Source organism: Salvia splendens, chromosome 2 (assembly GCF_004379255.2).
Source record: "Salvia splendens isolate huo1 chromosome 2, SspV2, whole genome shotgun sequence".
In the NCBI taxonomy this organism is placed as follows: domain Eukaryota; kingdom Viridiplantae; phylum Streptophyta; class Magnoliopsida; order Lamiales; family Lamiaceae; genus Salvia; species Salvia splendens.
The window spans coordinates 40638500-40663281 of NC_056033.1; the positions used below are offsets into that span (position 1 = coordinate 40638500).

Consider the following 24782-nt stretch of genomic DNA (forward strand, 5'->3'; position numbering starts at 1 on the left):
AAAAGAAAAAAATGATTTAATTCATTCTACTTCAGTCCTCTGTGTATTTCACCACTAGGTCGATTTGAAATTCAAATATAAATTCAAATTCATTTTAAAATAATCGGTATACAATTTTGGATTGGAATATGGTTCTTGACCCATGTGGCTGACAATATGATCTTAATTCAAGGCTGCTCATTTAAAAAAGTTTTGTGAAAAATGAAAATAAAAAATTACTATCTAAGTTGGTAACAGAAATTAATCATGATCACTAATAATTTTAGTATCATTTCTTTTCTTTTTTTTTATCAAAGTCAGATTACTACATAATTAGGTCTGATAATCACACCACACCAGAATGAATGAATTAATTCAGTGTTTTGCACAAGGCACCAAATTCAATTTATTAAGCACGTTAGGATATCGCAATTATCGCACTAAACATCAAAAATATTGGTGGATGATTTCCAGTTTTAAGCAATATGTTTGTTGCTCTTACAAATGATTAAATCTTGATTTCCAGTCATCGAAGTCGACTGCTAATCTAGATTTGAGGGATGAATAATGATGTTTAAATATTTTATTGAGATGATGTTAATCATGGATATATGCTGGGTAACGAAACAATTAAGAAAAACAATTATTGCTATCTCTCAAAGTTGATAAATTTGGTATACTATTTAGGTAATTTGGAAAACTTCAATTCATATAAATCCTACAACTTAAATCGATATAAAATTACTACTGTATAAAAGACTATTAGTTGAATAAATTCAGATAAAAAATTAAATACTTTCATAAAATTATAAAAATTTGCAGACATAATGTGACAGTGAGATAGAGCCGGCTAGAGCTTTTATTGGCCTACATTTACAAGCCAAATGGAAGATTCTGAGTTACTTTCGTCGTTATTTTTGTTTAAACGATAACTAATAGTACAATTATATCAATAAAAATCTTTACAACCTAAATTAGCCTAATACGTGAAAACCCGAAAAGGGTATGTATGACTACAGAAAAAGTATATAAAACTTAAAAATACCAATAACAAATAAGAGAAAGAACTTGTGAATCAAGAAAGGAAATTTATATACGTGGAGTGAAATATTTATTTAATGGTAGTAGTTAAAACTAATATTAGTCAAAAGATATCTACATCAACAACTATTAGTTAGCAATTTAAAGTATATAGGAGTAACATTTTTTTAATAGTTATGATTCTCTCATTTTTCTACAAGACTCCACAGATTGCACCATCAATGGCATAAAATGACCAGTGAAAAAATTGTTAAATCAAATTAGGCAATTTGATAATAACCACCATTGTTTATCTTCAACAAATTGCAGTACCCAACAGCAAAATAACACAGAAACACACACACACACATCTCCTTTTCATCATTGTGCTTGATGCGACTAAAAAAGGTGCATAAATTATGCAAAATTATAAGCATTGATTGCAGGTGTCATGAATGATTATTGTGCATTTTGAGAAGTAACGAAAGTAGAAAAGGGAAAAACTGATCAAAAATATGTATAAATAAACAAATATAAGGATAGAAGGGAAAGAAGAAAAGGCTTTGTTGGGAGTCTTCCCAAGCCCTACAAAATGGGAACTCAGTTCTCAGTTCAACAGTTAGTCTATAGTCAGCTGGACAGGACAGGCATAATAACTTTGTATGGTCATGCGCGGCAGAGGTCGAAGGGACCAAGATTTGCAGATCAACTTTAGTGATTAAATTAAGCACATATCGACAAAAATGCAAACATGCATTACTCACCTATATGCTGTATAGTGAAATGGAAGTTTCGCGATCAATCTTTATACTTTCGCAACCTCTTGAATGTGTTGGGAATGGCTTTTACCAGGTGGAATGAATATTAAGTCTTCCCAGCCTGAGTTCTTACTTATCTGCCGTATCAAAAGTTGCTGTAAGTCATTTGAATCCCCAATAAAACAAAGTATATCTTGTTTCAGGATGAAATACTCATCAGACATAAGAAGTTGGGAAGCAATTACCTCCATTTTCCTAAGAACATCCTCTAAACTCCCGACCTGTCAGTACTCGATCACATGAAGAGCAGTTGAAAAAGTGACGTGAAATTACAATTGAGCATGAAAATTACATCCAGAAAATTGAGCACGAAAATCAAAATAATACTCTCATTTCAATTTTATTTATCAGGCAATCTAAGTGTCTTCTTTTTTAGCTACCATCTCAGCACTATGTTTAACACACAAGTTTGAGCTTCATTTGCTACCATGGCGCTTCAGTTCACATAACAAACCGTCAAATTTTAAACTACATAGAGAACATCATACAACGGTATAGGTACAAGTCGGAAGCTCTCCGATTACCCTGACCCTGACCCTGACCTAGAGCAAATGGTAATTTAATTTTCTACAGGTCTCTTAAGTCTTAAAATCAAGCATGGATGGCTGTTGCTTAAGAAATCAGTAAATACACAAATTTCAGATATAAAAGTCTATCATGTCACAGAAATATGAAGTCATTAAACAGCCATTTCTCAACATATAACCAGCCTCAAACAATTAGCAGCACAAGCTAAAGAAGAACTAAAGTGAAGTAGGTAACAAATTGCATACCAAGATGTGCTGAGAAAGACTTGGTCCTCTGGAAGCCCTTGACACTGTTGACAGTGCTTTCTCTATATCTTCCTGTATAATAAGATGAACTTTGTTAGGCTTAGGCAATTTCAAACAGATTTGATTAATTTTTTCTAACCGTATCACGTGCAAAAGAAAAGTACCTTCTGAAAATAAATGGGGCAATATCTCTTGTTCTTTTTCTTTACGACAAGGAGGTCTGACTGCAATTGATAAATTCAGTGTAAATTTGATTAAAAAAAGCATTGATAGGAAAGACAATTATGTATCACAAATATAGGGAATACCTCCTATACTCTGTTTTTTGCTAGTAAAAAAACAAGTACCGATTTATCTTAAACAAAAGTTGTAACTTGTATAGCATGTTATTCTCTTAAATGTACCTGAAAAACGGGAACTCCATCAAATCCAGTCTTGACATCTGATGCTCTTATCTGAACATCATAGAATGTGAAGTACGTGAAGAAAATTTTTATGAGTAAGGCATGAGCAAGAAAGTAAGGTTTTAAGATTGATAACAAGCAAATGAGTCTTAGGTGCAGTTAAACTTTATTTATGATTTCAAATAATAAAAGCAATTATTCCATCAAAATATATGTGTGTCTTGTGTACATGTGTGTGAGTGTGTGTATTGTAAGAGTATAAAAATAACCCCCTCCCATACTTTTATCACTCTTTTCTTGTTTTTAAATACTATCGCCCATTCATTCTTATTTCTACCATACATTCTTTAGTATTTTCCACTCTGCATGACATGCAAGCAACTCCGGCACTGACCTCCAATGCATTCTTTATTTGAACAGGATCAGGTAAAAACCGGAATGCTATCCCTTCAACTTTCAACATATAGACCTGCAATTAAGGAACAAGAATCAGTTCTTAGATATTGTCAGTTGAAAGGAAGAGTATAAATTTATGTTGAAAAACATCTACAACTGCCTACTTTCCTTCAGGCTTCAAACAAAAGCCCATATTTCCCACACAAGATTTTTCTTTAGAGAGTCAAAGCCATACTCGATCACAACTTTCAGCTCAGTACTCGCAAAGTTATACATTTCTTCGATGTATATCAGAAGGAACTACTATTCTTAGGAAACTCTGCTTTTCATTCAGTCACCACACAAACTTAATCTTGACATTCATTCTCGATTGTCAACAACAATACAACTTAAGAGGCCAACATCAGAAAACTAGTCCCCAGAACAAGATACCTGCAAATAGTCGATGCAATGTACCAACCTGGTCAAGAGTTATCGGTACCACCTTCGCCCCGCCTTTCACTTCCCCTCTCCTTGACCTTACCTACAAATCGATCATTATAACAAAACAACAATTAAGTAAAAAATTTCTACTTAAGCCGGTCGGACATCCGCGACGGGTGACCGGGACGTCCGCCATTGTGGCGTGGTGTGGCAAGTCGGATACGGACGTCCCGTAAGGGCGTCGGATGTCCTCGGACGTGCGGGCGACGGGCAGGTGGACGTCCGCCATTGTGGCGTGGGTCGGACGTCCGGTATTTAATTTTTTTTTTTTTAAACTCGTCTGTATTCGTGTTGAAATTTTATTTCCGTAAACGTAAATTGCTTTATTTGTGAATTTGTGAAGGGCGGATATAACTGGATTGTGCAGGGGAAGGGCGGATATAACTGGAAGTCCTAGTGGGAAGGGCGATGGGAAGGGCGGATTGTGCAGGGGAAGTCCTAGTGACGTGGCAGTGGGATGGGAAGTCCAGTGACGTGGCAGGATGTGTTTTTGGGAAGTCCTAGTGGATGTCCGAGTGGGACATCCGGGCATTGGAGATGCTCTAAGCTACGCAGAAATTTACTCTTTAGCCGCATATAACTGGATTTCAGTTCACGGTACCAATGCAAAGGAAAATGTAAATCGTACACATACAAAGAAAATCGAAATTTCATCAAATAATTAACCTCAATCGAAAATTCATTTATAATAGAATACCTGAGCTAGAAAAGCTTCGGCGTCTTCTCTCCGAAAACAAAGCAACCCGATAGACTTGACGCCTTCAGGATCAGAAACCAACACGAATTCGTTGTTCGTGTTGCTCACCGTGTAGACCGAAGTTCCAGAGAGCCTCCTAGCTACATGCGCCGAATTGAGCGACGGCTCCGTTGCGGCCGCTTGCTTCCCCAGGCGCTGAGAAACGGAGGCGAAAGGCAGAGACAACCTTGGCAGTGGAGGCGGAGACGGAGGCAGGAACGCCGGCAGAGCAGCTCCGGCGAACCGCTTGGCGTCGTCGATTCGTGTAGCGAGCTGAGTGCCCACTCGGTGGAAGAAGGTGGAGAGGGGGAGAAGGGGATTGGGAGGTGGGCCCACCGAGGGTTTTGCAGATGATGACTCCATTGTCGTTCCCTCAATTCCACAGTGGAATTTCTGTCAATATTATTTAGATTATTTAATTTTGGGCTATCTTTTGTGATTCTGTCCGTTTATTGGGCTTACGTTGGGCCTATATATTTAGTCATGAACGGCCCAATATTACTTTTTCACATAAATGGCTCAATGTTCTGATTACAAATTGATATTCATATTTTGACAATTACGTCTCAAAAGTGAAATTTTCAATGCTAACAATTTCACGTTTTTTAATATACTAGTTGTACTATCACTTATAAAACTACAATCTCATACACAATTTTGAGTTTAGTGCCATATCAAAACATTCAAGCCAACAAAATTAGCCGATTCACTTATGATGATAGTACAATAACAAGAAAACTCCAGCATCTTTCTTTCCCCTGCACATCCAAGGATTTTAACTGTCTCTGATGAGGCTCTATGTTAGAGACGGGCGCGTAACAAGCCCATCACCAAGTCCGCATCTCAAACCCCCAATAGCGTATGGCCGTCAACCTACTGGTCCCCTTGTTCAGTAGGGCGTCGGTATGGCATGAATCTGTGGTCCTTTGCAGCATTCCTCCGCCTCTTTTTCTCGATAAAAGACTCCAGTTTGCCCGACTCCTGTTTAATAAAAAGAAAATTCATCACTACAACTTATCAATAATAGCAACCACAGGGGTTGATAATAACGTTATGTTACAAATTAGTTCGTGTACCTTGAGCTCCTTGAATTTCTCAGCAAGCTTTTGCTTCTGGATTTCCGCTGCAACCAAACCCAAATGATATTATTATAATCAAATCTAGAAAACTTATTGTTCCTAAACCAAGCAACGGGACCGTAACCAATCAAAAGGGGAACAATCAATAAAAGATACTACAAGCCAAATGATTTCTCCACATCATTTTCTTTTCCCTTAGTTCTTATACGCCAAATACTTTTGCATCTACCCACGTGTCAAATAACTCAGAGTTATGCTCTTTAGCATATCATTCTTTAATTGACAAGTAAAATTAAGTAAGTAACGACCAATCAACATTCTATATAGAAGCAAGAGACAGAGAGAAGCACAAGAGGGGGGGAAGTAAACTACATTTTTTCAGATAGTATGGTTGTTTTCCTTTCTTTGCAGCATCCCTCTCTTTCTTCTTATGCTCAGCCAAAATGTCCTTCTCTGTACGCTTCACTGCTACTGACTTCAATTCTTTATCCTGGTCCAGATAAAATATTTAAGGACCTTAAAGTTCATCATCGGCGACTACTTGCACATGGCAGGCAATAATGAGTAGAAATGAAATATAGATCAGAATTTTGAAAAAGCACTAACAATCCGAGTCAATTGGTCTTTTAGTTCACCAACAGCTTTGGGATCTTTTGTTTTCTTCATCTGTTTCTTAAGCTCCTATAGGTGCCACAACCACAACCAATGTAAGCAAAACATTGCACAAAAGCATCTACGTTAAGTAACATTTCAAAGATTAAATGATACCTCTTTTTCTGCAGGAAGTGTATTTTCATATATAAAATTATATCTCTTCTTGTGCCTACAGATTTAGAGAATAATGTTAAACATACTACACGATATATATCATGCAGAAATGACTAAAAAATGTCATGACTCTTGAGGCATTATTTTTTAATGAACAAATGATTATATAACGGTAATAATTATCCTTGCCACTAGAATAGCATATCTACTAGGGTATAGTTTCTACATTTTCATAATGCAAGCACATATACTGTCCCTTATCGACATTTCTGAGCACCTACAGCACAACGCAAAGCAAAAAGAAAGCTATATATGAAAGTAAAAGCTTACCCATTCACATCCAGATTGCCGCATAATGATTCAAAACGAGGATCCCGTATAACCTGAAGATGAATAATAAACTAATTTTAACCATTGTAATCGGGTGAGCAGGACTATTTGTTTGAAGGTAGAAATAACAAGCACACAGAACCGCCACGCACTTGGAAAAATTGAGTGGTGCATAATTTTCGTAGAGCTCACATATTTCAATAAAAGCTGTCCGTCTAACAGACACTTGGTATAACCAGGACCAATATAGAAGGTCAAGATTGCATAATGGAACGAGCTAGGGAAACTAATTTCAAGACAAAACATATGGTTACTGATCCAAGAGGTAGAAGACCTAGAATGAGGTTCAAATTATACAGAAAACTAGTATAATTCATTGAAACATTTAGAAATATGAACCAACCTAGTACACATTATACATTCGCCCTTCTCCTCTCCTATATCTGTAGATAAATTAGAAAAAAGCACAAATACCAACCTTTTTAGGAGCTTGAATAACTTCTCTAAATCTACTAACAGGCTTCTTGCTGCTGATTTCCATCGGCCTATACAAATATCCAAATTAACAGTGAGTAACAGCTTCCCAACAACACAATGCACAGTGAAACTGTAAGAACACAAGACCTATTCTTATTAGCTCGACCGCCGTTTTTCTCCGGCTTAGGCTTCCTAAAGACCAAATCAGAACCATCAGACCTCGCCCTCTGCAGCTCCTCGAATGTTACTTCAGCTGCAATCTCACGTTTTATCGCATCCTCCTGTACAAATTCAAAGACTTTAAGCTACTGCAATCAAAATGTCGACCCAATGCACGTGAATTATATGCATAAGCAAGTAAAAAAGCAAGAGGTTTCTTATCAAAATACACAATCCAAAGCTTTCAATAACCTAAAAATTTCCAATATGCGACAAAAGAAGATGAAGGAAATCAATTTGGGGAAGGTTACTACTTACTTCATCAGAGGAAGATTCGGAGTCATCACTGTTATCGAATGTGATTTTAGTAGAAGCTGCCACCGCGGGCTCCGATTTCTTCATCTCAATTCTAGGAGGGATACCGAATTCAATTATTGAGTAGACTACAAAACTCACCGGCGAGATGCTCAGGCGCGTCGAGTTGCGATTTAAGCGCCAATTCCGTTGAAGAAGGCGGCGACGGGAGAAGAGGGATTTTGCGAATTCGTTCCGTTGTCTGCTCATTGTATTATTTTGGTATTTTTAGGCCTGTAAATCAGTGGGCCTCGTTGAATGGGCCTACTGATCTTTTCTCTTTTTTCTAATTGGGCCTTATTTTCTGTGTTTTTTCGGTTTATAATATTTTTCTTTATAAATATTAGTAGTACTATCTATTTTTATATAAACTTTAACAAATGGAAAATAAAAATTATTATAGAAATATTATTATTATTATTAATTTACCTAGATGGAGATATATTATGTTTATAGTCATTTCATGCTACGTAAATTATAAAAAAAAAATCATGCTTGATTTTTCCAACTATAGGACAAAATCGTGTTCAAGATAAGAAGCACTTTTATAATTCTGATTCTTATTCATTCAATCCATTTATTCCCTTTTTATTTACTTTCTTCATTTGTTTGGAAGCACACTATAAAATAATAATAGCATCTGTGAGCATTTTCATCTGTTTTTCTGAAACAAAGCAAAACACACACATATGGCGGCGCCGGCGATGAGGAACTTGGGTGGAGGTGTCCCTGAGAAGACAACCTCCATCGGATGGAGCTTCTATTATCAATATATCTCATCTTTTCATATATCTCACAACTTTCTTATTCATTACTAACTTGAATACTTTATTCTGTTAATTGTACGTTAATATAAATAATTAATGCATACTCTTTAATAAGACTTGGTATTTTTTCTCGACTGTATTCGAATAATGGAAAAGTTAATTAAATTACTAAGTACGATTAATCAATCAAAGCTAGATACATATGTTAAGGGAATTCCGGTTTCTATAGAAGTCTAGAAAATATAATTGGTACTACTATTATTGGGAGTGAAATCGTTTTCACACAGAATCTGATTCATAGACCGAATACTCTATTACTCTTGACCGGATTTGGATTACATGATAACATAGATAATTTGTTCTATTTATGTTTCAAAACATATATTCGATTTGGAGCAAATAAAATTTTACTCGCCCAACTATAAATGATTTAAGAAAAATACCAGTATTTTGGTCGGAAATGATTTTGATAAATAAATATAAAAATTAGCTTTATTTTCCACACGATAATTAAAATTATGGATATATAAATATATACATGGAGACAATGTAATAACATAAAATTTATATAGTTTTTGAAGGAATAAATCATGTAACTTCTTTGTATGCAAGTTTCTTCTTTTTTTTCAACGATAAAACATGCCACTATCATATTATTGTTGGTTGAAACTTGAAAATATCCGAAAACATGTTGTATTGAAAAAATGCTTGTTTTTTACTACTATTAATTAAGCAATAATTCGTTGAAAGGATTCCAACTGCCGGACCATTAATTGTTTTTGGGTAATAATTAATGATTGTATCAAATTAAAATCGTTTTCAAGACTGAATCTGATACGAATTAAAGATCTATAAATTCAACACTTATAAAAAGATGGTTGATTTCGATTCTATGTGTCTTCCACGTTGCCGGATTCCTTCTTACCATTTCATGGGGTTATACATGGTAATATTATTACAAATCTTTCATACGAGTGTAAGGTTGTTTACTATTTCTTTCAAAGTTATCAGGTCGTATTCAACATATCAGATATTCGTTGTTTTTTTTTATTTTCTGGATAAGGCGTCTTGTTTCATTTGTTTTGTTAGTTCTTCCCTTCTTTGTGGTTGAGTTGTGGTCATCTTGTAGCTTTATTATGGGTTTTTTAGTTCTTGTGATGTGCTTGTTGGTAATTGAAACAAAATATACAAATATAAATAGTCCACACAGGTGTTAATAGAGATTGAAATCACTATATAAATCTCATGGCCTCTCCTCTAATCACCAATTGGTTTTAGGATGACGACATTCATGGATTTCTATCATGGTATCAGGGCGGGTGGCCGAATGTGGATTAAATTTGACTAACTCAACGATATATCTGGGCTGAAACTGAAAAAAATAATTGACCCAACAGTATATCTGGGCTTAGAATTCGGGCCTTTTCCAAAAAAAAACAACCGTACATGCGCAAGTAGCAAAATACCCTCAAGATCAAAATTTTAGGATAAACAATGAGCAATTACTAAAATACCCCTAAAGATTGGCCTCTAGGAATAGAAAGATAAGTCGCATATACCTAAAGAGCTAATTAATTAAGTTAAACATGTTATCACATGCCACCTGATGGGGTGCGTACTAAACAAGCCCAACAGCAATGACGGCCCATCAGCCCAAAGCCCAAGGAAGAGTATGAGTTCGGCATTACCAAAGAGTTCGGCCTCAGCCTACAGCTCGGTAAAAGCCAACCTATCAAGCTCTGCTCTCAGGTCGGCATCAAGCTCTACTCTCAGATCGGCAACCAAAGCAGGAGTATGAGTTCGGCATTACCAAAGAGTTCGGCCTCAGCCTACAGCTCGGTAAAAGCCAACCAATCAAGCTCTGCTCTCAGGTCGGCATCAAGCTCTACTCTCAGATCGGCAACCAAAGCAGTTCGGTCTCAGTATTCGACCGAACAAGGAGTTAGTGGACCCATACAGGATGTCCAACACACCCACTACCACGTGGTGTTAACTCAGGCCACGATCGTAGGCCATGACCTACGCTACATCCACGATCTTAGGCCATGACCTACACGACATCCACGACTTAGGGTGGTGATGCAAGCCACGATCTTAGTCCAAGATATAAATGGAACTTAGATCTGATATGAGGGGGTTAAGCTCTCTAGAGATAAAACACCATATAGCAAATAGCAAGTTTGTATTTGTAAGCTGTAGAAAACAGATCAAGCAATACAATCTTGCCCTCCCTTTTTCCCGTGGACGTAGATTTACTTCAGTAAATCGAACCACGTAAATTCTTTGTGTCTGTATTTTCATTCTCTACCAGCATTTGCTAACATCAAAAATTCGCGGATCCATCACTGGCGCCGTCTGTGGGAAACAGAGAACAAAATTTGTGATAAAGCGAATTTTTGATCCATTTTTTTCCACCCAAAAAATGCATACCAGATCGCAGAGTACCCGTATTCCTGCCCGTGAGAACCAGGAGGAAGCCAATCCATCCCATAGGTCTGGAAAACAGCCTAGGGATAAATCCACCACCAGTTCTCATGGCGAAGGAACAGGCCGCTCCAAAAATCGTCCCACTGAGTCTTCCCAGCAGCCTGATTTGAATGAGGCTGTCAAGCTGTTCTTGGCTGAGAAGCAGGATGAGTTCTTAGCCTTCCTGCAAAAGAGCCAAGAGCCGAAGACGAAAGCGGAGGATTCTCCTTCCTCATCCAGACATGAAAGTCACTACCGCAGTAGTGCCGTGTCTTCCAGGAAGAAGAATCCTCAACCCCGACATATTCCTGCTCTTCCTCGGTACCGGAATCACAGGAGAACTCAATCTCCTCCATACCGACGAGATATCGGATTCGCCGTGTTCGGAGCACTGAAGACTCCGTTCTCGGACGACATCACCCGAACTCCCCTACCGCAGAACTACCGAACTCCGTCGATGACTTACGACGGGCTCGTGGACCCTCACGATTTCTTGGGGCGCTATCAGTATAACATGGCGAACCAGGGTCTCAACGAGGTCCACATGTGCAAGCTGTTTCCCGAGCTGCTCATCGGGAACGCGAGAAGGTGGTTCGATAGCCTCCCCCAGGGCAGCATCAGATCTTACCGAGATCTAATGGATGCCTTCCACAGGAGGTTCTTTCAGAAAGCGGAAGCCCGAATCACTTCGGCTCAGCTGCTTTCCATTCGTCAAGGTCGCGACGAAAAAATCAGCGACTTTATGACAAGATTCCACAAGGAATGCCTGCAAGTAGACGATCTCAACGATCTGCTTGTCATCTCGGCATTCCAAAATGGAATCCTGCCCGGAGCTCTCTACAGGAAGCTCGTTGAGTGCGGTCCGCAGATAGCTCAGGAAATGTGGGACATTGCGGACCAGTACTCCCGGGCCGATGAGGCAGACCGTCGCAAACGGTCGTTAGACAGCTCATCGTCCCGAGGAGACAGGAGGAAGCCCGATCATAGCGATCAGGGACATCCTCGCCGAACTCCTTTTGGCGATCAGGGACATCCTCGCCGAACTCCTTTTGAAAGGATTCAAAGGACTCCGGTGCAAGACAGATTGGGACCCCGTCTCAATCCCGAGAAGCCGCCCGCTCAGTTCGTACCGCTGAACAAGCCGAGAGCGGAAATTTTCGAACTACACTCCGACCTGTTCGAAAAGCCAAAGCGGATGACGAAATCTGCCGCGCGCCGACCCCAGGATAACTACTGCTCCTACCATCAAGACCACGGTCACGATACCGAGGAGTGCAGAAACTTGGCTGCAGGTATCGATGTTCTTGTGAGGGCAGGGACATTGAAAAAATACCAAAGCAAGCAGTCAAAGAAGAATAAGAAGCAGAGAGGTGCGAACTGCGCTCCTCAGGATCCGAAAAGGCAGCCGGATCCCGAAGACGATGACGAGCCGCAATATGATGGAGTAATCCTGACTATTGACGCTCTCCCTGCCGGGAAGACCAAGTCGTCCCTGAAGTCAGAGCGCAGGGGCTCCAATCGAGAGGAGCCAACGCATAAAAGGCTGAAGCAGGACGAAGTGATTACGTTCTCGGATGCTGATCCCGTCCCGGCCATCTCTCCTCACCAAGACGCCATTGTCATCCAAGCCGGAGTGGCAAACAAACTGATCCACAGGGTGTTTGTGGATACAGGAGCGTCAGTCAGCATTCTTTTTAAAGAGTGCTTCGACAAACTAGAAGTGGACCCAGCTCGGCTCAGCCCGGCTCCGCTTCCCCTGAAGAGCTTCGCCCAGGAGGACACCCGCCCTGAAGGTATTATCAGCCTTCCGATCACGGTGGGGAAAGCGCCTACTAGCTCCAGTACGATGATTGAGTTTTTCGTGGTAAAAGCTCGGTCCCCGTACAACGTCATCCTGGGAAGAGACTGGCTCAACACAGTTCGGGCCGTTTGCTCCACCTATCACCTCACCATCAAGATCCCTACTAAAGGAGGGATAGCGGTCATCCGAGGTGACCAAAAAAGAGCAAAGGAATGCCTGCAAATTGCGCTTAGAAGTGCCGAGCAGTCAGATCGGCACCACCAAGCATAGCAATCACAGCAGCCGGAGTCAGAGGCGATGACCGAAGTCATACCGGAGCCGAACTCGATGACAGTTCAGCTGTACGAAGACGATCCATCCAGAACGGTTAAGATCGGCTTCGCGGGAACGCCTCTACTTCGGGAAAAAACCATCCAGCTCCTCAAGGAGTACAAAGACGTCTTTGCATGGTCTCCGTTGGACATGACCGGAGTGCCCCCCGAGGTAATCACTCATCGTTTAAATATTGATCCTTCGGTCCGGCCGATAAAACAGAAGCAAAGACTCTTTGCGGCAGAACGAAGTCAAGTCATCCATGACGAAGTCCGTCAATTATTGAAGGCGGATGTGTTATTCGAAGTGAAGTATCCTTCGTGGGTGGCCAATCCTGTCATGATCAAGAAAAAGGAAGGAGGATGGCGGATGTGCATAGATTTCACCGATCTAAATAAGCACTGTCCCAAAGATTGCTATCCCCTTCCGAACATAGATAAAAAGTAGAAGCTCTGATAGGCTTTGAAATTTTTTGTTTTCTTGATCTATACAAAGGATACCATCAGGTTTTAATGGATGAGATTGACGCTTCAAAAACGGCCTTCATTACTGATTTCGGCATTTTCGCTTATAAAAAGATGCCATTCGGTTTAAAGAATGCCGGAGCCACTTATCAAAGGATGGTAGACAAGCTTTTTCGGCACCTGATTGGAAAGGAAGTCGAAGTATATGTTGACGATATAGTCGTCAAGAGCAAAAGCACCTCGGAGTACGAGCACAACCTCAAGTCCACTCTCAACGTGCTCAAGAAAGCCAACCTCAAACTTAATCCCCAAAAGTGTACCTTTTTGGTAGATTCGGGAAAGTTTCTGGGTTGTTGGGTTTCAAAAGACGGACTCAAGGCAAACCCCTCAAAAGTTCAAGTCGTTCAGAACATGGCAATGCCGAAGTCCATACATGACGTGCAAAGGCTAACCGGATGTCTAGCCGCACTGAGTCGATTCCTTTCCCAAGCAGCCGAAAAGCAACTGCCGTTCTTCAAGGTGTTGAAAAAGGCACCAAAGTTCGAGTGGGGAGCCGAGCAGAAAAAGGCCTTTGACGAGCTCAAAAGTTATCTAGCCGAGCTTCCTATTCTCTCTGCTCCAGCCGAAGCCGAAGTACTATTCTTATACTTAGCGGCATCGGATCAAACCATCAGCGCGGTGCTTGTACGAGAAGAAGGCCTAAAGCAGTTTCCCATCTACTTTACAAGCCGAGCATTAAGAGGTCCAGAAACAAGGTATCAACCTCTGGAAAAAATTGCTCTGGCGTTAGTAAATGCAGCAAGGAGACTGCGGCCATACTTCTATGCTCACAAGGTATGCGTCTTAACCGATCTACCTCTTCGGCAAGTTTTGACCAAGCCAGAAGCATCGGGCAGAGTCGCCAAGTGGGCTATAGAGTTGGGAGAGCACACAATTGAATATCTACCTCGGAAAGCCATCAAGGGACAAGCCTTGGCAGATTTTCTTGCAGAAGCGAAGTTCGATCAAGCAATTCCTATTATTGCCGAACAGAAGAATTCTGCCAATGCCGAACTAGCACAGCCCTTGGAATCCGAAGTAGAGCCGCCGGACTGCTGGAGCGGATTCGTAGATGGAGCTTCAAACAAGATGGGAAGTGGAGCTGGTATTTTACTTGTCGCTCCCGACGGACACGAGGTAACCTACTCACTTCGTTTCCTATTCCCCACTACTAATAATGAAGCCGAGTACGAAGCCCTCCTGGCCGGACTCCAGTTAGCGCAAAGTCTACTCGTCAAATCTCTCAAAGTCCATTGTGATTCACAAGTCATAGTAAATCACATGTTGGGTACAAGTGAAGCCCGTGACGAGAGAATGAAGAAGTATTTGGACAAAGCGCAAAGCATCAGCCGAAGTTTCTCCTATTTTCGGATAATCCGCATTCCCAGAGCGGAAAATAGCCGAGCAGATACCTTAAGTAAGTTGGCCTCAGATCCGAGCTCAAAGGCGGAAGAATTAATGCATCGAAGCATTGATGAAGCCGAGGTACATTCTGTATCCAGCTCGCCGAACTGGATGACGCCGATCTTGCAGTATCTGGATCAAGGACAATTGCCCGAGGATAAGAGAGAAGCTCGGAAGATCACGTGCCGAGCTCTTCGGTACGAACTTCATGAAGGAGTCCTCTTTAGAAAGTCTTACCTCCAGCCGTTATTGCGGTGCGTAGGACCAGAAGAGACGGACTACATCCTCAGAGAAGTTCATGAAGGATCGTGCGGTAGCCACATCGGAGCCAGAGCTTTAGCTAAAAAAGTTCTGAGATGGGGATATTATTGGCCAACCATGGTACAAGAGGCAGTGCAGCTCGTCAAGAAGTGTACGAAGTGCCAAATTCATGCAAATGTCCCAAGGATGCCGCAGACCGATCTATACACTATGCAAAGCCCTTGGCCTTTCATGCAATGGGGCATAGACATAGTGGGACCACTTCCTCAAGCTCCTCGGCAAATGAAATTCCTTATCGTTGCCGTGGACTACTTCACGAAGTGGGTGGAGGCTGAACCATTAGCTACGATAACGAGCTCAAAGGCATTGGACTTCGTCTGGAAGAACATAGTGTGCCGATTTGGCATACCCCACATCCTCATCTCGGATAATGGGACTCAGTTCACCGACAAGACGTTCAAGAATTGGTGCCAAGAGCTGAACATACAACAGCGGTTCACTTCGGTCTCCCATCCCCAAGCAAACGGACAAACGGAAGTAACGAACCGGATTCTGGTGAAAGGGTTAAAAGCTCGGTTAGAACAAGCCAAAGGACAATGGGTAGAAAATCTCCCTCAAGTCCTATGGTCCTACCGAACTACACCCAAAACCTCCAACGGTGAAACTCCGTATAGCCTGGTGTACGGCACTGAAGCCGTAATTCCGGTGGAGATCGGCGTACCCAGTCCCCGAACCCTAAATTTCTCCTCAGAAATGAATGACGACGGACTGAGAGCAGAACTAGATCTCGCCGAAGAAAGAAGAGAATTGGCGTGCATAAAAGCAGCCAAGTATAAGGAGCAAGTAGCCCGGTATTATAACCAAAGGGTGAAAAAGCTTCAATTTCAAGTGGGAGATCTCGTCTTGAGAAACAACGAAGTAAGCCGAGCAGAAAAGCTGGGCAAACTCGAACCCACATGGGAGGGTCCATATCGGGTGTCCGAAGTCCTCGGCAAAGGGTCTTATAAATTGACTCACATGTCAGGAGAACAAGTACCCCGAACATGGCACGTCTCCAACCTCAAGAAGTTCCACTTGTAAGAGACAAAGTCCGGTCAGTCCGTCTCGTGTCTAGTTCGGTCATAGGGGTATGTGTTTTTATTTGTTTGTTTTTTACTTGTACCTTTTACTTGTCGTTTTAAAAAAAAAAGGTTTAAAGTTTTTTTCCTTCGTCTTTTTCATTTTTTCCCTATGTGTTTTGTCTCTATGTGCTTGTCGTCTCTTACAAATGGTACCAAGGTATATCGTTCTTTAAAGACTGATCCCCTTTTTAGATCGATTATTAAAGACTATTGTGAGTCCAAGCTTCTAAGGAGGATATAAGACCACAATTCAGCTTAACAAGCAGTCCGTCTGAAACGAACTGCAATAAGCCAACGATTGTGAGTCCAAGCTTCCAAGGAGGATACAAGACCGCAATTCAGCTTAATAAGCACTTCGTCTGAAACGAACTGCAATTAGGGAAAGTCCGATCCACGCGATAAACCTCGCCGAATTAGGACGACCAAGTTCGGTCAAAGAAGTTTACCTCATAAGACCGGGGACGACCATGTCTAGTCAAAGAGGTTTACTGCATAAGACCACTTCGGTTAACTGGGAAAGTCCGATCCACGCGATAAAACTCGCCGAATTAGGACAAGGGAAAGTTCGATCCCGGCGACAAAAATCGCCAAATTAGAACACAAACCAAGTCCGGTCAAAGATGTTTATTTCATCAGACCAAAGACGAGTCCGGTCGAAGATGTTTATTTCATCAGACCAAAGACGAGTCCGGTCAAAGATGTTTATTTCATCAGACCAAGGACCAAGTCCGGTCAAAGAAATTTACTTCATAAGACCGAGGACAAGTACGATGAAATTTTTTCGCTAAGCTGTAAATACAGTGTTAGAAGCGAAAACAAAATTTCATTTATCAAATCTTGTTCAGCATACAACTCCGCTACCCTACAAAATGGCGTTACGCTATTACAAAGGACTATTCTACTGTCCAGGGTTGCTGAAGTTAAGCCACCTATCTGCAAAATCCTCTGGAAGCCGAGTTCGGTTGTTCCGAGCAGATGAAGAATAAGCAGGTCGACGAGATGCTATCCTCGACCCAACGCCTCTTCCCCGAGCCCGAGAAGTCCTAACACCTCGGCGATGAAGAGTCTCTGCAATAAGCATCTGCTGATCTTGCTCGCTCATAGTCACAACTCCTCGGCGAATTTCAGTCCGTCCCCGTCTTGACGATTCCGGTTGCTCCTGAGCCCGTTCTCGTCTTGACGTTTCCGGCTGTTCCGGAGTTCGTTGTTGGCTGGGAGTAGGATTTTGAACAAGGGAACCAGAGGTTTGATCTGGAGTGCGAGCATCTGTTGGCGCGATATGCCGGAGGAATCTCTCAATTGAGGGACGCCGGGCAAGAACAATGTCGTACCGAGAAGCCCAGCGCCGCAATGATTTCACGACTTGTTGGCAAGCCGAGCTCTCCAGCGCATTGTTCCTCCGGAGTACATTATACTCCTCCCACAGTTCGTCAACTCGTTCCTGAACTTCTGATATGGTCATTCCCCCGCGCACACGGATGTAATCCTCATACGCAGTCCTCTCAGCAATGGCCGTATTCAGCTCGGCCTCCAGATCTTTCTTATCGGACTCTAAGTCCTTGATATCGGCCTCCAGCTTCACTAAACGAGCCAGAAGCTCGTCATTCTTCGTCTGATCGGCTATAGCTCTTCTCTCAGCTTCGTCCAAAGCCGAAGAGTACAGCCGTTTCCAGTGAAGTATCTCCATCTCCTTGGGTACAAAGCAGCTATATTAGTTCGGCAGCTATACCGAGCAGATAGTAAAATACAACAGGAATAAAGGCGAGTACGAAAAGCTATACGAAGACAAATGTAGAGAATTTTTCATTCACAAGGAAAATTTTTTACACTAGGGCTTCAAGGCCATTTTACAAGGAAGAAACTAGACTAAGAGAAGGGAGACGAAATCATACTCCGCCTGCTTCGTCTCCGGCTCCTCGGTCTGGTACAGCTTCCTTCTCCTGGGCTACCTCAGCCTCGGCCTCGCCTCCTGCCGGCCTCGCCTCCGCCTCCTGATCGGCCTCCTTCTCCGGATGCCCGGCCTGATCGACTTCGGCCTCCCGCTCCAGCGGCTCGGCCTCACCCTCTCCGTTGTAAGTCGAAGCGGGTGAAACGGGTCCCACGGAGGCAAAGATAGCCTCCAGGTTCTCGTCCCGATCAGCTCGACAACTCCGGACTCGGTCTGCAGAAAGCAGGACCGAAGATGAAGCGAGCTCCTCAAGGAGCGGCAGATTCTGAAGCCGAGCTGCTATCTCTCGGCTGTACAGAGGCAGCACGACGTCGGCCCCCTGCTCGCCCTTATCGGCAATTAGCCTTACCAGGCTACCGACAAAGGCCGAGAACTGGCTGCTCAAAAAGAGTTTCTCCGTGTAAACACGGAGAGCCTCCCCTTGGGCAACCACGGCAGCAACATCGCTCCGCTTCGCCTGCTCTCGCTGGATGACGAGCTGGTTTTTGGCAAACTGAGCTTCATCCTGGGCCGAAATCCTAGCAGCTCTGGCCTTCTCAAAGTTAGCCTCAGCCTGTTCGGCCCGATGACAAGCAGCTGCCAACTTCCTCTGCATCTCGGCATAGTCATTGGACGCTTTGGAGAGTTCGACGGCGACGAGCTTGGAGAGCATATCGTTCCTCTGAAAATGAATAAAGAAAAAAGTCAACAAAGGGACCACAAAAAATACAGAAAAAAAAAAAGCAAGGCCAGAAAATCAAGAAGAGAATTCACCTCGGCGAAGTCCGTGGGCCATAAAAACGGCTCACAGATATGTTCCGAAGGAGGCGCCAAGACCACGTCTTTCTCTGGCGCTCTCGGGGGCTTCTGGGCCTTCCCCCTCCCCTTTGCCGAAGTTGACTCCGGCTTCTTCGGATCCGAAGAGGTTTTTTGCCTTTTCGGAGTCCTCTCGGCATCAGACGCCGAGCTGGCGGTTTTCGGCCTCTCCGGCTCCTTGGACTCCGAAGATTTTCGGGTAGCCTTGTTCAGCATGTACACTGCCAAAAAGCAAGAAAGCAAGGTTAGTTTTCTTCGTTAAAGCAGTAGAACATAAAGGTAAAGAGAAATCCTCACCCTCGGCCTCTTCGTCCGAAGACGAGATGTCGAACACGACGTCGCCCTTGACGAGCTCAGACTCCGTGTATTGTTTCCTAACTATGGGAATCTTGTTGAGCTCGTCATCGAGCTCGGCCAATGGTTCTAACCGAGGGTGAGGAATCACGGACTTCGGCCCTCTCCAGGGGAAGCCCGGAGCCGCTGTCCTATTATAAAAAAAGAAGCGTTTTTGCCATTTCGGCCACTTGGTTTTGCAGAATGCCCTAAAAGGCTGTAAGGGGATCAAGTAAAACCAAGATCCCTTCCTTTTAAATTGGAAAAAATTAAGGATTGCCCGCAGAGACAGATCCTTATCTAACCTACGGAGTTCGGCAGCAAAAGCCGACAAGTGCCTCCAAGAATTCGGAGTCACCTGACCTAAAGGGAGTTGAAAAAAATCAAGAAACTCTACAAAAGGTGGGGGAAGAGGGAAACGAAGCCCGCATTCTAAGCAGGCTTCGTAAACGGTGGCATAACCCTCCGGCGGATCGTTAGCCCTATGATCATCGTCGGGAACCACCGCCTTCCCCCCAGGAAAAGAGTATTTTTCGTAAAGGGATATCACAGTATCCTTACTCAAGATACTGTGAAAATACTCTACGGTCTTCTCCCCGGATTCTTTCCGGCTAGAAGACCCCTTACCCCCTTTTCTACCGCTACCAGACTCAGACGAAGAAGAAGCAGACATGGTTCTTACTCTTTGAAAGTTTGAAGAAATCCTGAGGAAATTTTTGAAAGCGGAAGGAAATTTTTCACGCAAAAGATAGAGAGTGCAGAAGAAGCCAATAGCAAAGGTGTTCAAATGATGAAGAAAGGCGGTATTTATCAGATTTGGAAAAGATTTCAAATCATCGCACCGTTTCATATCCCACCTTTTCAGGATTCGACGGCCAGATTTTACTGTCGCATTTAATGCCGCATTTAATGCAGTCACGCGCAGGGCACGTCCCCCGACTTCAGCCTCCCCCCGTATTCCAGAATGCCGAAGTGACTCGCTTCGCCGAAGTGATTCACTTCGCTTTTCGGGGGGGGGGGTAGTGATGGGGTGCGTACTAAACAAGCCCAACAGCAATGACGGCCCATCAGCCCAAAGCCCAAGGAAGAGTATGAGTTCGGCATTACCAAAGAGTTCGGCCTCAGCCTACAGCTCGGTAAAAGCCAACCTATCAAGCTCTGCTCTCAGGTCGGCATCAAGCTCTACTCTCAGATCGGCAACCAAAGCAGGAGTATGAGTTCGGCATTACCAAAGAGTTCGGCCTCAGCCTACAGCTCGGTAAAAGCCAACCAATCAAGCTCTGCTCTCAGGTCGGCATCAAGCTCTACTCTCAGATCGGCAACCAAAGCAGTTCGGTCTCAGTATTCGACCGAACAAGGAGTTAGTGGACCCATACAGGATGTCCAACACACCCACTACCACGTGGTGTCAACTCAGGCCACGATCGTAGGCCATGACCTACGCTACATCCACGATCTTAGGCCATGACCTACACGACATCCACGACTTAGGGTGGTGATGCAAGCCACGATCTTAGTCCAAGATATAAATGGAACTTAGATCTGATATGAGGGGGTTAAGCTCTCTAGAGATAAAACACCATATAGCAAATAGCAAGTTTGTATTTGTAAGCTGTAGAAAACAGATCAAGCAATACAATCTTGCCCTCCCTTTTTCCCGTGGACGTAGATTTACTTCAGTAAATCGAACCACGTAAATTCTTTGTGTCTGTATTTTCATTCTCTACCAGCATTTGCTAACATCAAAAATTCGCGGATCCATCACCACCTCTACTTGTTATGATTCTCATTCCCCAAAACTACAAAATCTAATCCTTATCAACTCAAATAAACCCTATAAAATGAGGGCTTACTAGCATTTCCTTTTCTACACCAACAAAGAAAGCAATTAACACAAACAAACACACACATGGCAATATCAAATCGTGGGGGCAATCAAGGAAACGAGATCACGGTGGAAGAGTTCAAAAGATGGCTGAAGAAGTTCGACACCGACAGGGACGGCCGGATAAGCGTGGAGGAGCTCCGGCAGGCAATCCGCGCGGCCGGGGAATGGTGGTTCTGCACCCGGAAGGCGAAGCGCGGCGTCAAGATGGCCGACAAGAACCTCAACGGCGCCATCGACGATTACGAGATTAATAATCTCGTCGACTTTGCACAACAGTATCTAGGTGTAAGAATAACTACTTAATTAGCTAGTGTTCCTTTTCTTCACCGTCATTTTTTTTGTTACCGGAAATAGTAAGTCTGTGTGCGTGTATGTATGTGTATATATGCAGCTGAGTTCTGATCAGCAATACGCGTATATATAGCAAGCTTTTTGGTGTTTGGAAAAGATATAGTATTATGTCATGTGTAAATATTAGTACTACTTTATTTGTTATCTTTTGCTGTGTACAAATATTAATTTACCAATGGGGTTGACGAACGCATCAAAATGGAAATATCTGCCTATTTAGTTGTAGACGAATAAATTATTTATTGCATTTAACAAATTGTATTGTACATTAATCTAACTTTATGCAAGACAACTTTTTGTCACTACAAAAAAACGTTGATTTGCAAGCACTAAGCATATATGCTTGCAAAACGTCATTTTGCAAACACTTTGCGAGTAGAAAGGGTGCTACCCATTTCGCTTGTCGCAAAATTTGCGAGAACAATAGCAAGCACATGCTGAAAATTGGCAAGCACATTGACTAGTGCTCGCAAAATGGCTTGCAAAATCTGGTGGCCGTTGCAAGAATTTTTTGCTCGCAATACTTCCTCAATGTTGTCACAAATTCAACTTCGGCGAGCATTCTTGTGCTCGCAAAAATATTTCCATTTTCTGACTTCATTTTGCAAGCACCGCTGAGCTCGCTGTTCAGCATTTATTTGAAAATAATTTCTATTAAATATTTGTAATTTTTTTAAAAATTATTATCAGGATTTATTTTTTAAAATCATAGTATGAAATAACTCAATTGAATGACGAAAATTCAAAATTTACATAGATACAAAATATTGTTTCACACTTCAATTCAATCAAATTACAAATTAAGTTCAAATACTACTAGTTTCCACAATTTAGTTCAAATACTACTAGCCACTTCTTCTAGACTCTTGAACTTGCTAACTGAGGACTTTTACTAGCTCTCGCAATTCTTCGATCTCTTGATGCAAAGGCTGTACTCGTCGCTTGAGAAGCTCATCAACCTGCTCAGTGCTGAGGCCAGACGAGCCGGAAGATGCAGAGCCCGCAGCTGAGTTGGTAGCACATGGAAAATACAAGCTTGTCGCTTGCCCAGCTCCAGAAACCTGTTTCCTTTTCTTAACCCTCCCAAAAAGCTCGAGAAAGATTGCATCGTAATCTGGATCTTCCCCTTCAGCACGCAACTCTTCAGCCCTTGCCAAAACTCTCTCCTTCAAACAAACAAACAAACAAACGTACAATAGCAAGCAATTAGCAAAAGATAATGTCTGCATAGTCTGTCTATTTGTGTTTCCAATTATTTGGTTTGTAAATACTATCCCAAAAATACTTCTTCTTTGGAATTGTGAAACAGAAGTGCTCAATAAATTTTCCATAACTTGGTTCCTATACCCAAATATAGCTTGCAGCTATAATTGCCATGTCGAGCATTTCATTTTTCCAACTGCTTAAGTCAATTATTAACTCCTGAAAGCTAAATTTTGCTAGCAAGCTCAATAAACTTTCAAGTTCTGCTAAATGTTCATAATAATGTAAATATATGGACGCATATATTCAGAGCTCTTAACTTACAGAACTTACTCTTCTGAAAAGTTACAGAAGCATACTATCCCAAAACAGAACTTACATAAGCATGATAATAAGCTAAACATGTTTTATAATGTCAATAAAATTCACCTAAACTGAAACAGGAAAGAAGTAAAGCTCAAACAGCAAATTACCTCAATTTCTTTGGCTTGTTGTGAACATAACTCGTATGAGTCCTTTAGCCTATGAGTCTTGAGAAATAGGTCCCAAAATGGAAGGAGATTTTGATCTCAATTCTCAATTAAGCTAAAAAATCTCAACCTAATAAGATCATATATATAGATTAATTTCGATATGCATCGATGCATTAGGGATATTAATTAACAGGTTACTCATTAATATAGAGCTAGTTTGATCGTTGCATTTATCAATATTTTGATATAAAAAAACTGCAAAATTAGCGTGACATATAGAAATCGCAAATACTAGCGAAATTAGAGTAATGGAATATAATAAGCGAATCTTTAGACTATACACCATTACTGATTTACTTCAAATTATGAAAAATTACATAATTGACAGAAATAATTACATAATTAATAGTAACATCCAACTAAATGCAGCATGCATGCCTAAATATTATAAAAAAGGGTTTCGATCTAAACCCTCAATGGATTCGATCTTATCTCTTCTGTGATACGTGCATATTATATGTAGGATTTCTTAAAAAAAATAATCCTTACATCCACGAAAAAAGTTACAATTTTCCATTTTCGGAATGTCCATAAAAAATAGTCTCATCCAAAAATGAAATGTTACTCTCAAATTTTCCCTCATACTTTACCAATTTTTTCTTTGTCTCTCATATTTTAACCATGTTTTATCATTGTCTCTCTTACTTTATCAATTTCTCATTAAAACTCGTAGCTTACACCCATGAGACTATTTTTAATGGACAGAGAGAGTGTCATAATGCGCATGATCAATATTTGACACCAGATCAAGCCCCAGAGAACATTTATAGTATGTTATGATCGATCATCTAAGACGTTCTGGTCAGGCCCCTAATGCGGGTCGAAAAAAAATCATCTAATGTTTGGTGGTGGTTCAAGACTTGGGGGATGTATGAATACAAGAATATGAATTCATTATATGCCATGATTTATAAAATATTTTATCGGAACTAGTTTTGCATGATTAATCTGATTTCTACAAGAATGTATCCGTACATAAACCAATATATACATCTATAAAAAAAATAGAATGAAACAGAGTTAATTAAGTTCATCTATTGTGCATATATATATAATATACTAGCTTCATTAGTATACATTATAACATATATCAATGTGTGCATATCTAACAACATATATAATCTTTGGTTTGATACTGATATCTTCTTTTGATGTCTAATATATACTATTCATTAGCTACTTTGGATATCTTTATTTATTCTCAATCTGTTATTAAAAAATAGTTTATTTATGTATATGATAAAAATGAAAAGCATATCATCCAATTGCAGTATGCCCAATAATGTCCTTACTATATTCGATCTTATCCCTTCCAAGATA

The 24782-nt window shown here is 41.4% G+C and overlaps 2 protein-coding genes and 1 long non-coding RNA gene across 3 annotated transcripts; all 3 read right to left on the reverse strand.

Moving 5' to 3' along the window:
• Positions 1-1503: 1503 nt before the first annotated feature.
• Positions 1504-5008, reverse strand: LOC121792840 (protein TIC 22, chloroplastic-like). Its single transcript, XM_042190960.1, has 8 exons — positions 4571-5008; positions 3851-3913; positions 3389-3463; positions 2995-3045; positions 2755-2814; positions 2591-2662; positions 2003-2038; positions 1504-1894 (listed from the first exon to the last, which is right to left on the reverse strand). The coding sequence occupies exons 1-8, from the start codon at positions 4970-4972 to the stop codon at positions 1805-1807; spliced, it is 849 nt and encodes a 282-aa protein (XP_042046894.1). The 5' UTR covers positions 4973-5008; the 3' UTR covers positions 1504-1804.
• A 179-nt stretch (positions 5009-5187) lies between these two features.
• Positions 5188-8011, reverse strand: LOC121792839 (ribosomal RNA processing protein 36 homolog). The gene is made up of 9 exons (XM_042190959.1): positions 7741-8011; positions 7411-7544; positions 7265-7331; positions 6787-6839; positions 6457-6511; positions 6295-6369; positions 6061-6178; positions 5686-5732; positions 5188-5590 (listed from the first exon to the last, which is right to left on the reverse strand). The coding sequence occupies exons 1-9, from the start codon at positions 7984-7986 to the stop codon at positions 5483-5485; spliced, it is 903 nt and encodes a 300-aa protein (XP_042046893.1). The 5' UTR covers positions 7987-8011; the 3' UTR covers positions 5188-5482.
• A 14424-nt stretch (positions 8012-22435) lies between these two features.
• LOC121771472 lies at positions 22436-23497 on the reverse strand. Its single transcript, XR_006044047.1, has 2 exons — positions 23403-23497; positions 22436-22892 (listed from the first exon to the last, which is right to left on the reverse strand). It is a non-coding gene; the product is annotated as an uncharacterized LOC121771472 (long non-coding RNA).
• Positions 23498-24782: the final 1285 nt, after the last annotated feature.

Excerpts from the sequence above, each read along its gene's own strand:
- LOC121792840 (XM_042190960.1), bottom strand. The coding sequence starts at position 4,972 with ATGGAGTCATCATCTGCAAAACCCTCGGTGGGCCCACCTCCCAATCCC. Across the intron at positions 3,464-3,850 it reads TACCGATAACTCTTGACCAG|GTCTATATGTTGAAAGTTGA; the intron begins GTTGGTACATTG and ends CCTTAATTGCAG. Across the intron at positions 2,039-2,590 it reads GTCTTTCTCAGCACATCTTG|GTCGGGAGTTTAGAGGATGT; the intron begins GTATGCAATTTG and ends GAGTACTGACAG.
- LOC121792839 (XM_042190959.1), bottom strand. The coding sequence starts at position 7,986 with ATGAGCAGACAACGGAACGAATTCGCAAAATCCCTCTTCTCCCGTCGC. Across the intron at positions 7,545-7,740 it reads CCGAATCTTCCTCTGATGAA|GAGGATGCGATAAAACGTGA; the intron begins GTAAGTAGTAAC and ends GAATTTGTACAG. Across the intron at positions 6,370-6,456 it reads CACTTCCTGCAGAAAAAGAG|GAGCTTAAGAAACAGATGAA; the intron begins GTATCATTTAAT and ends TGGCACCTATAG.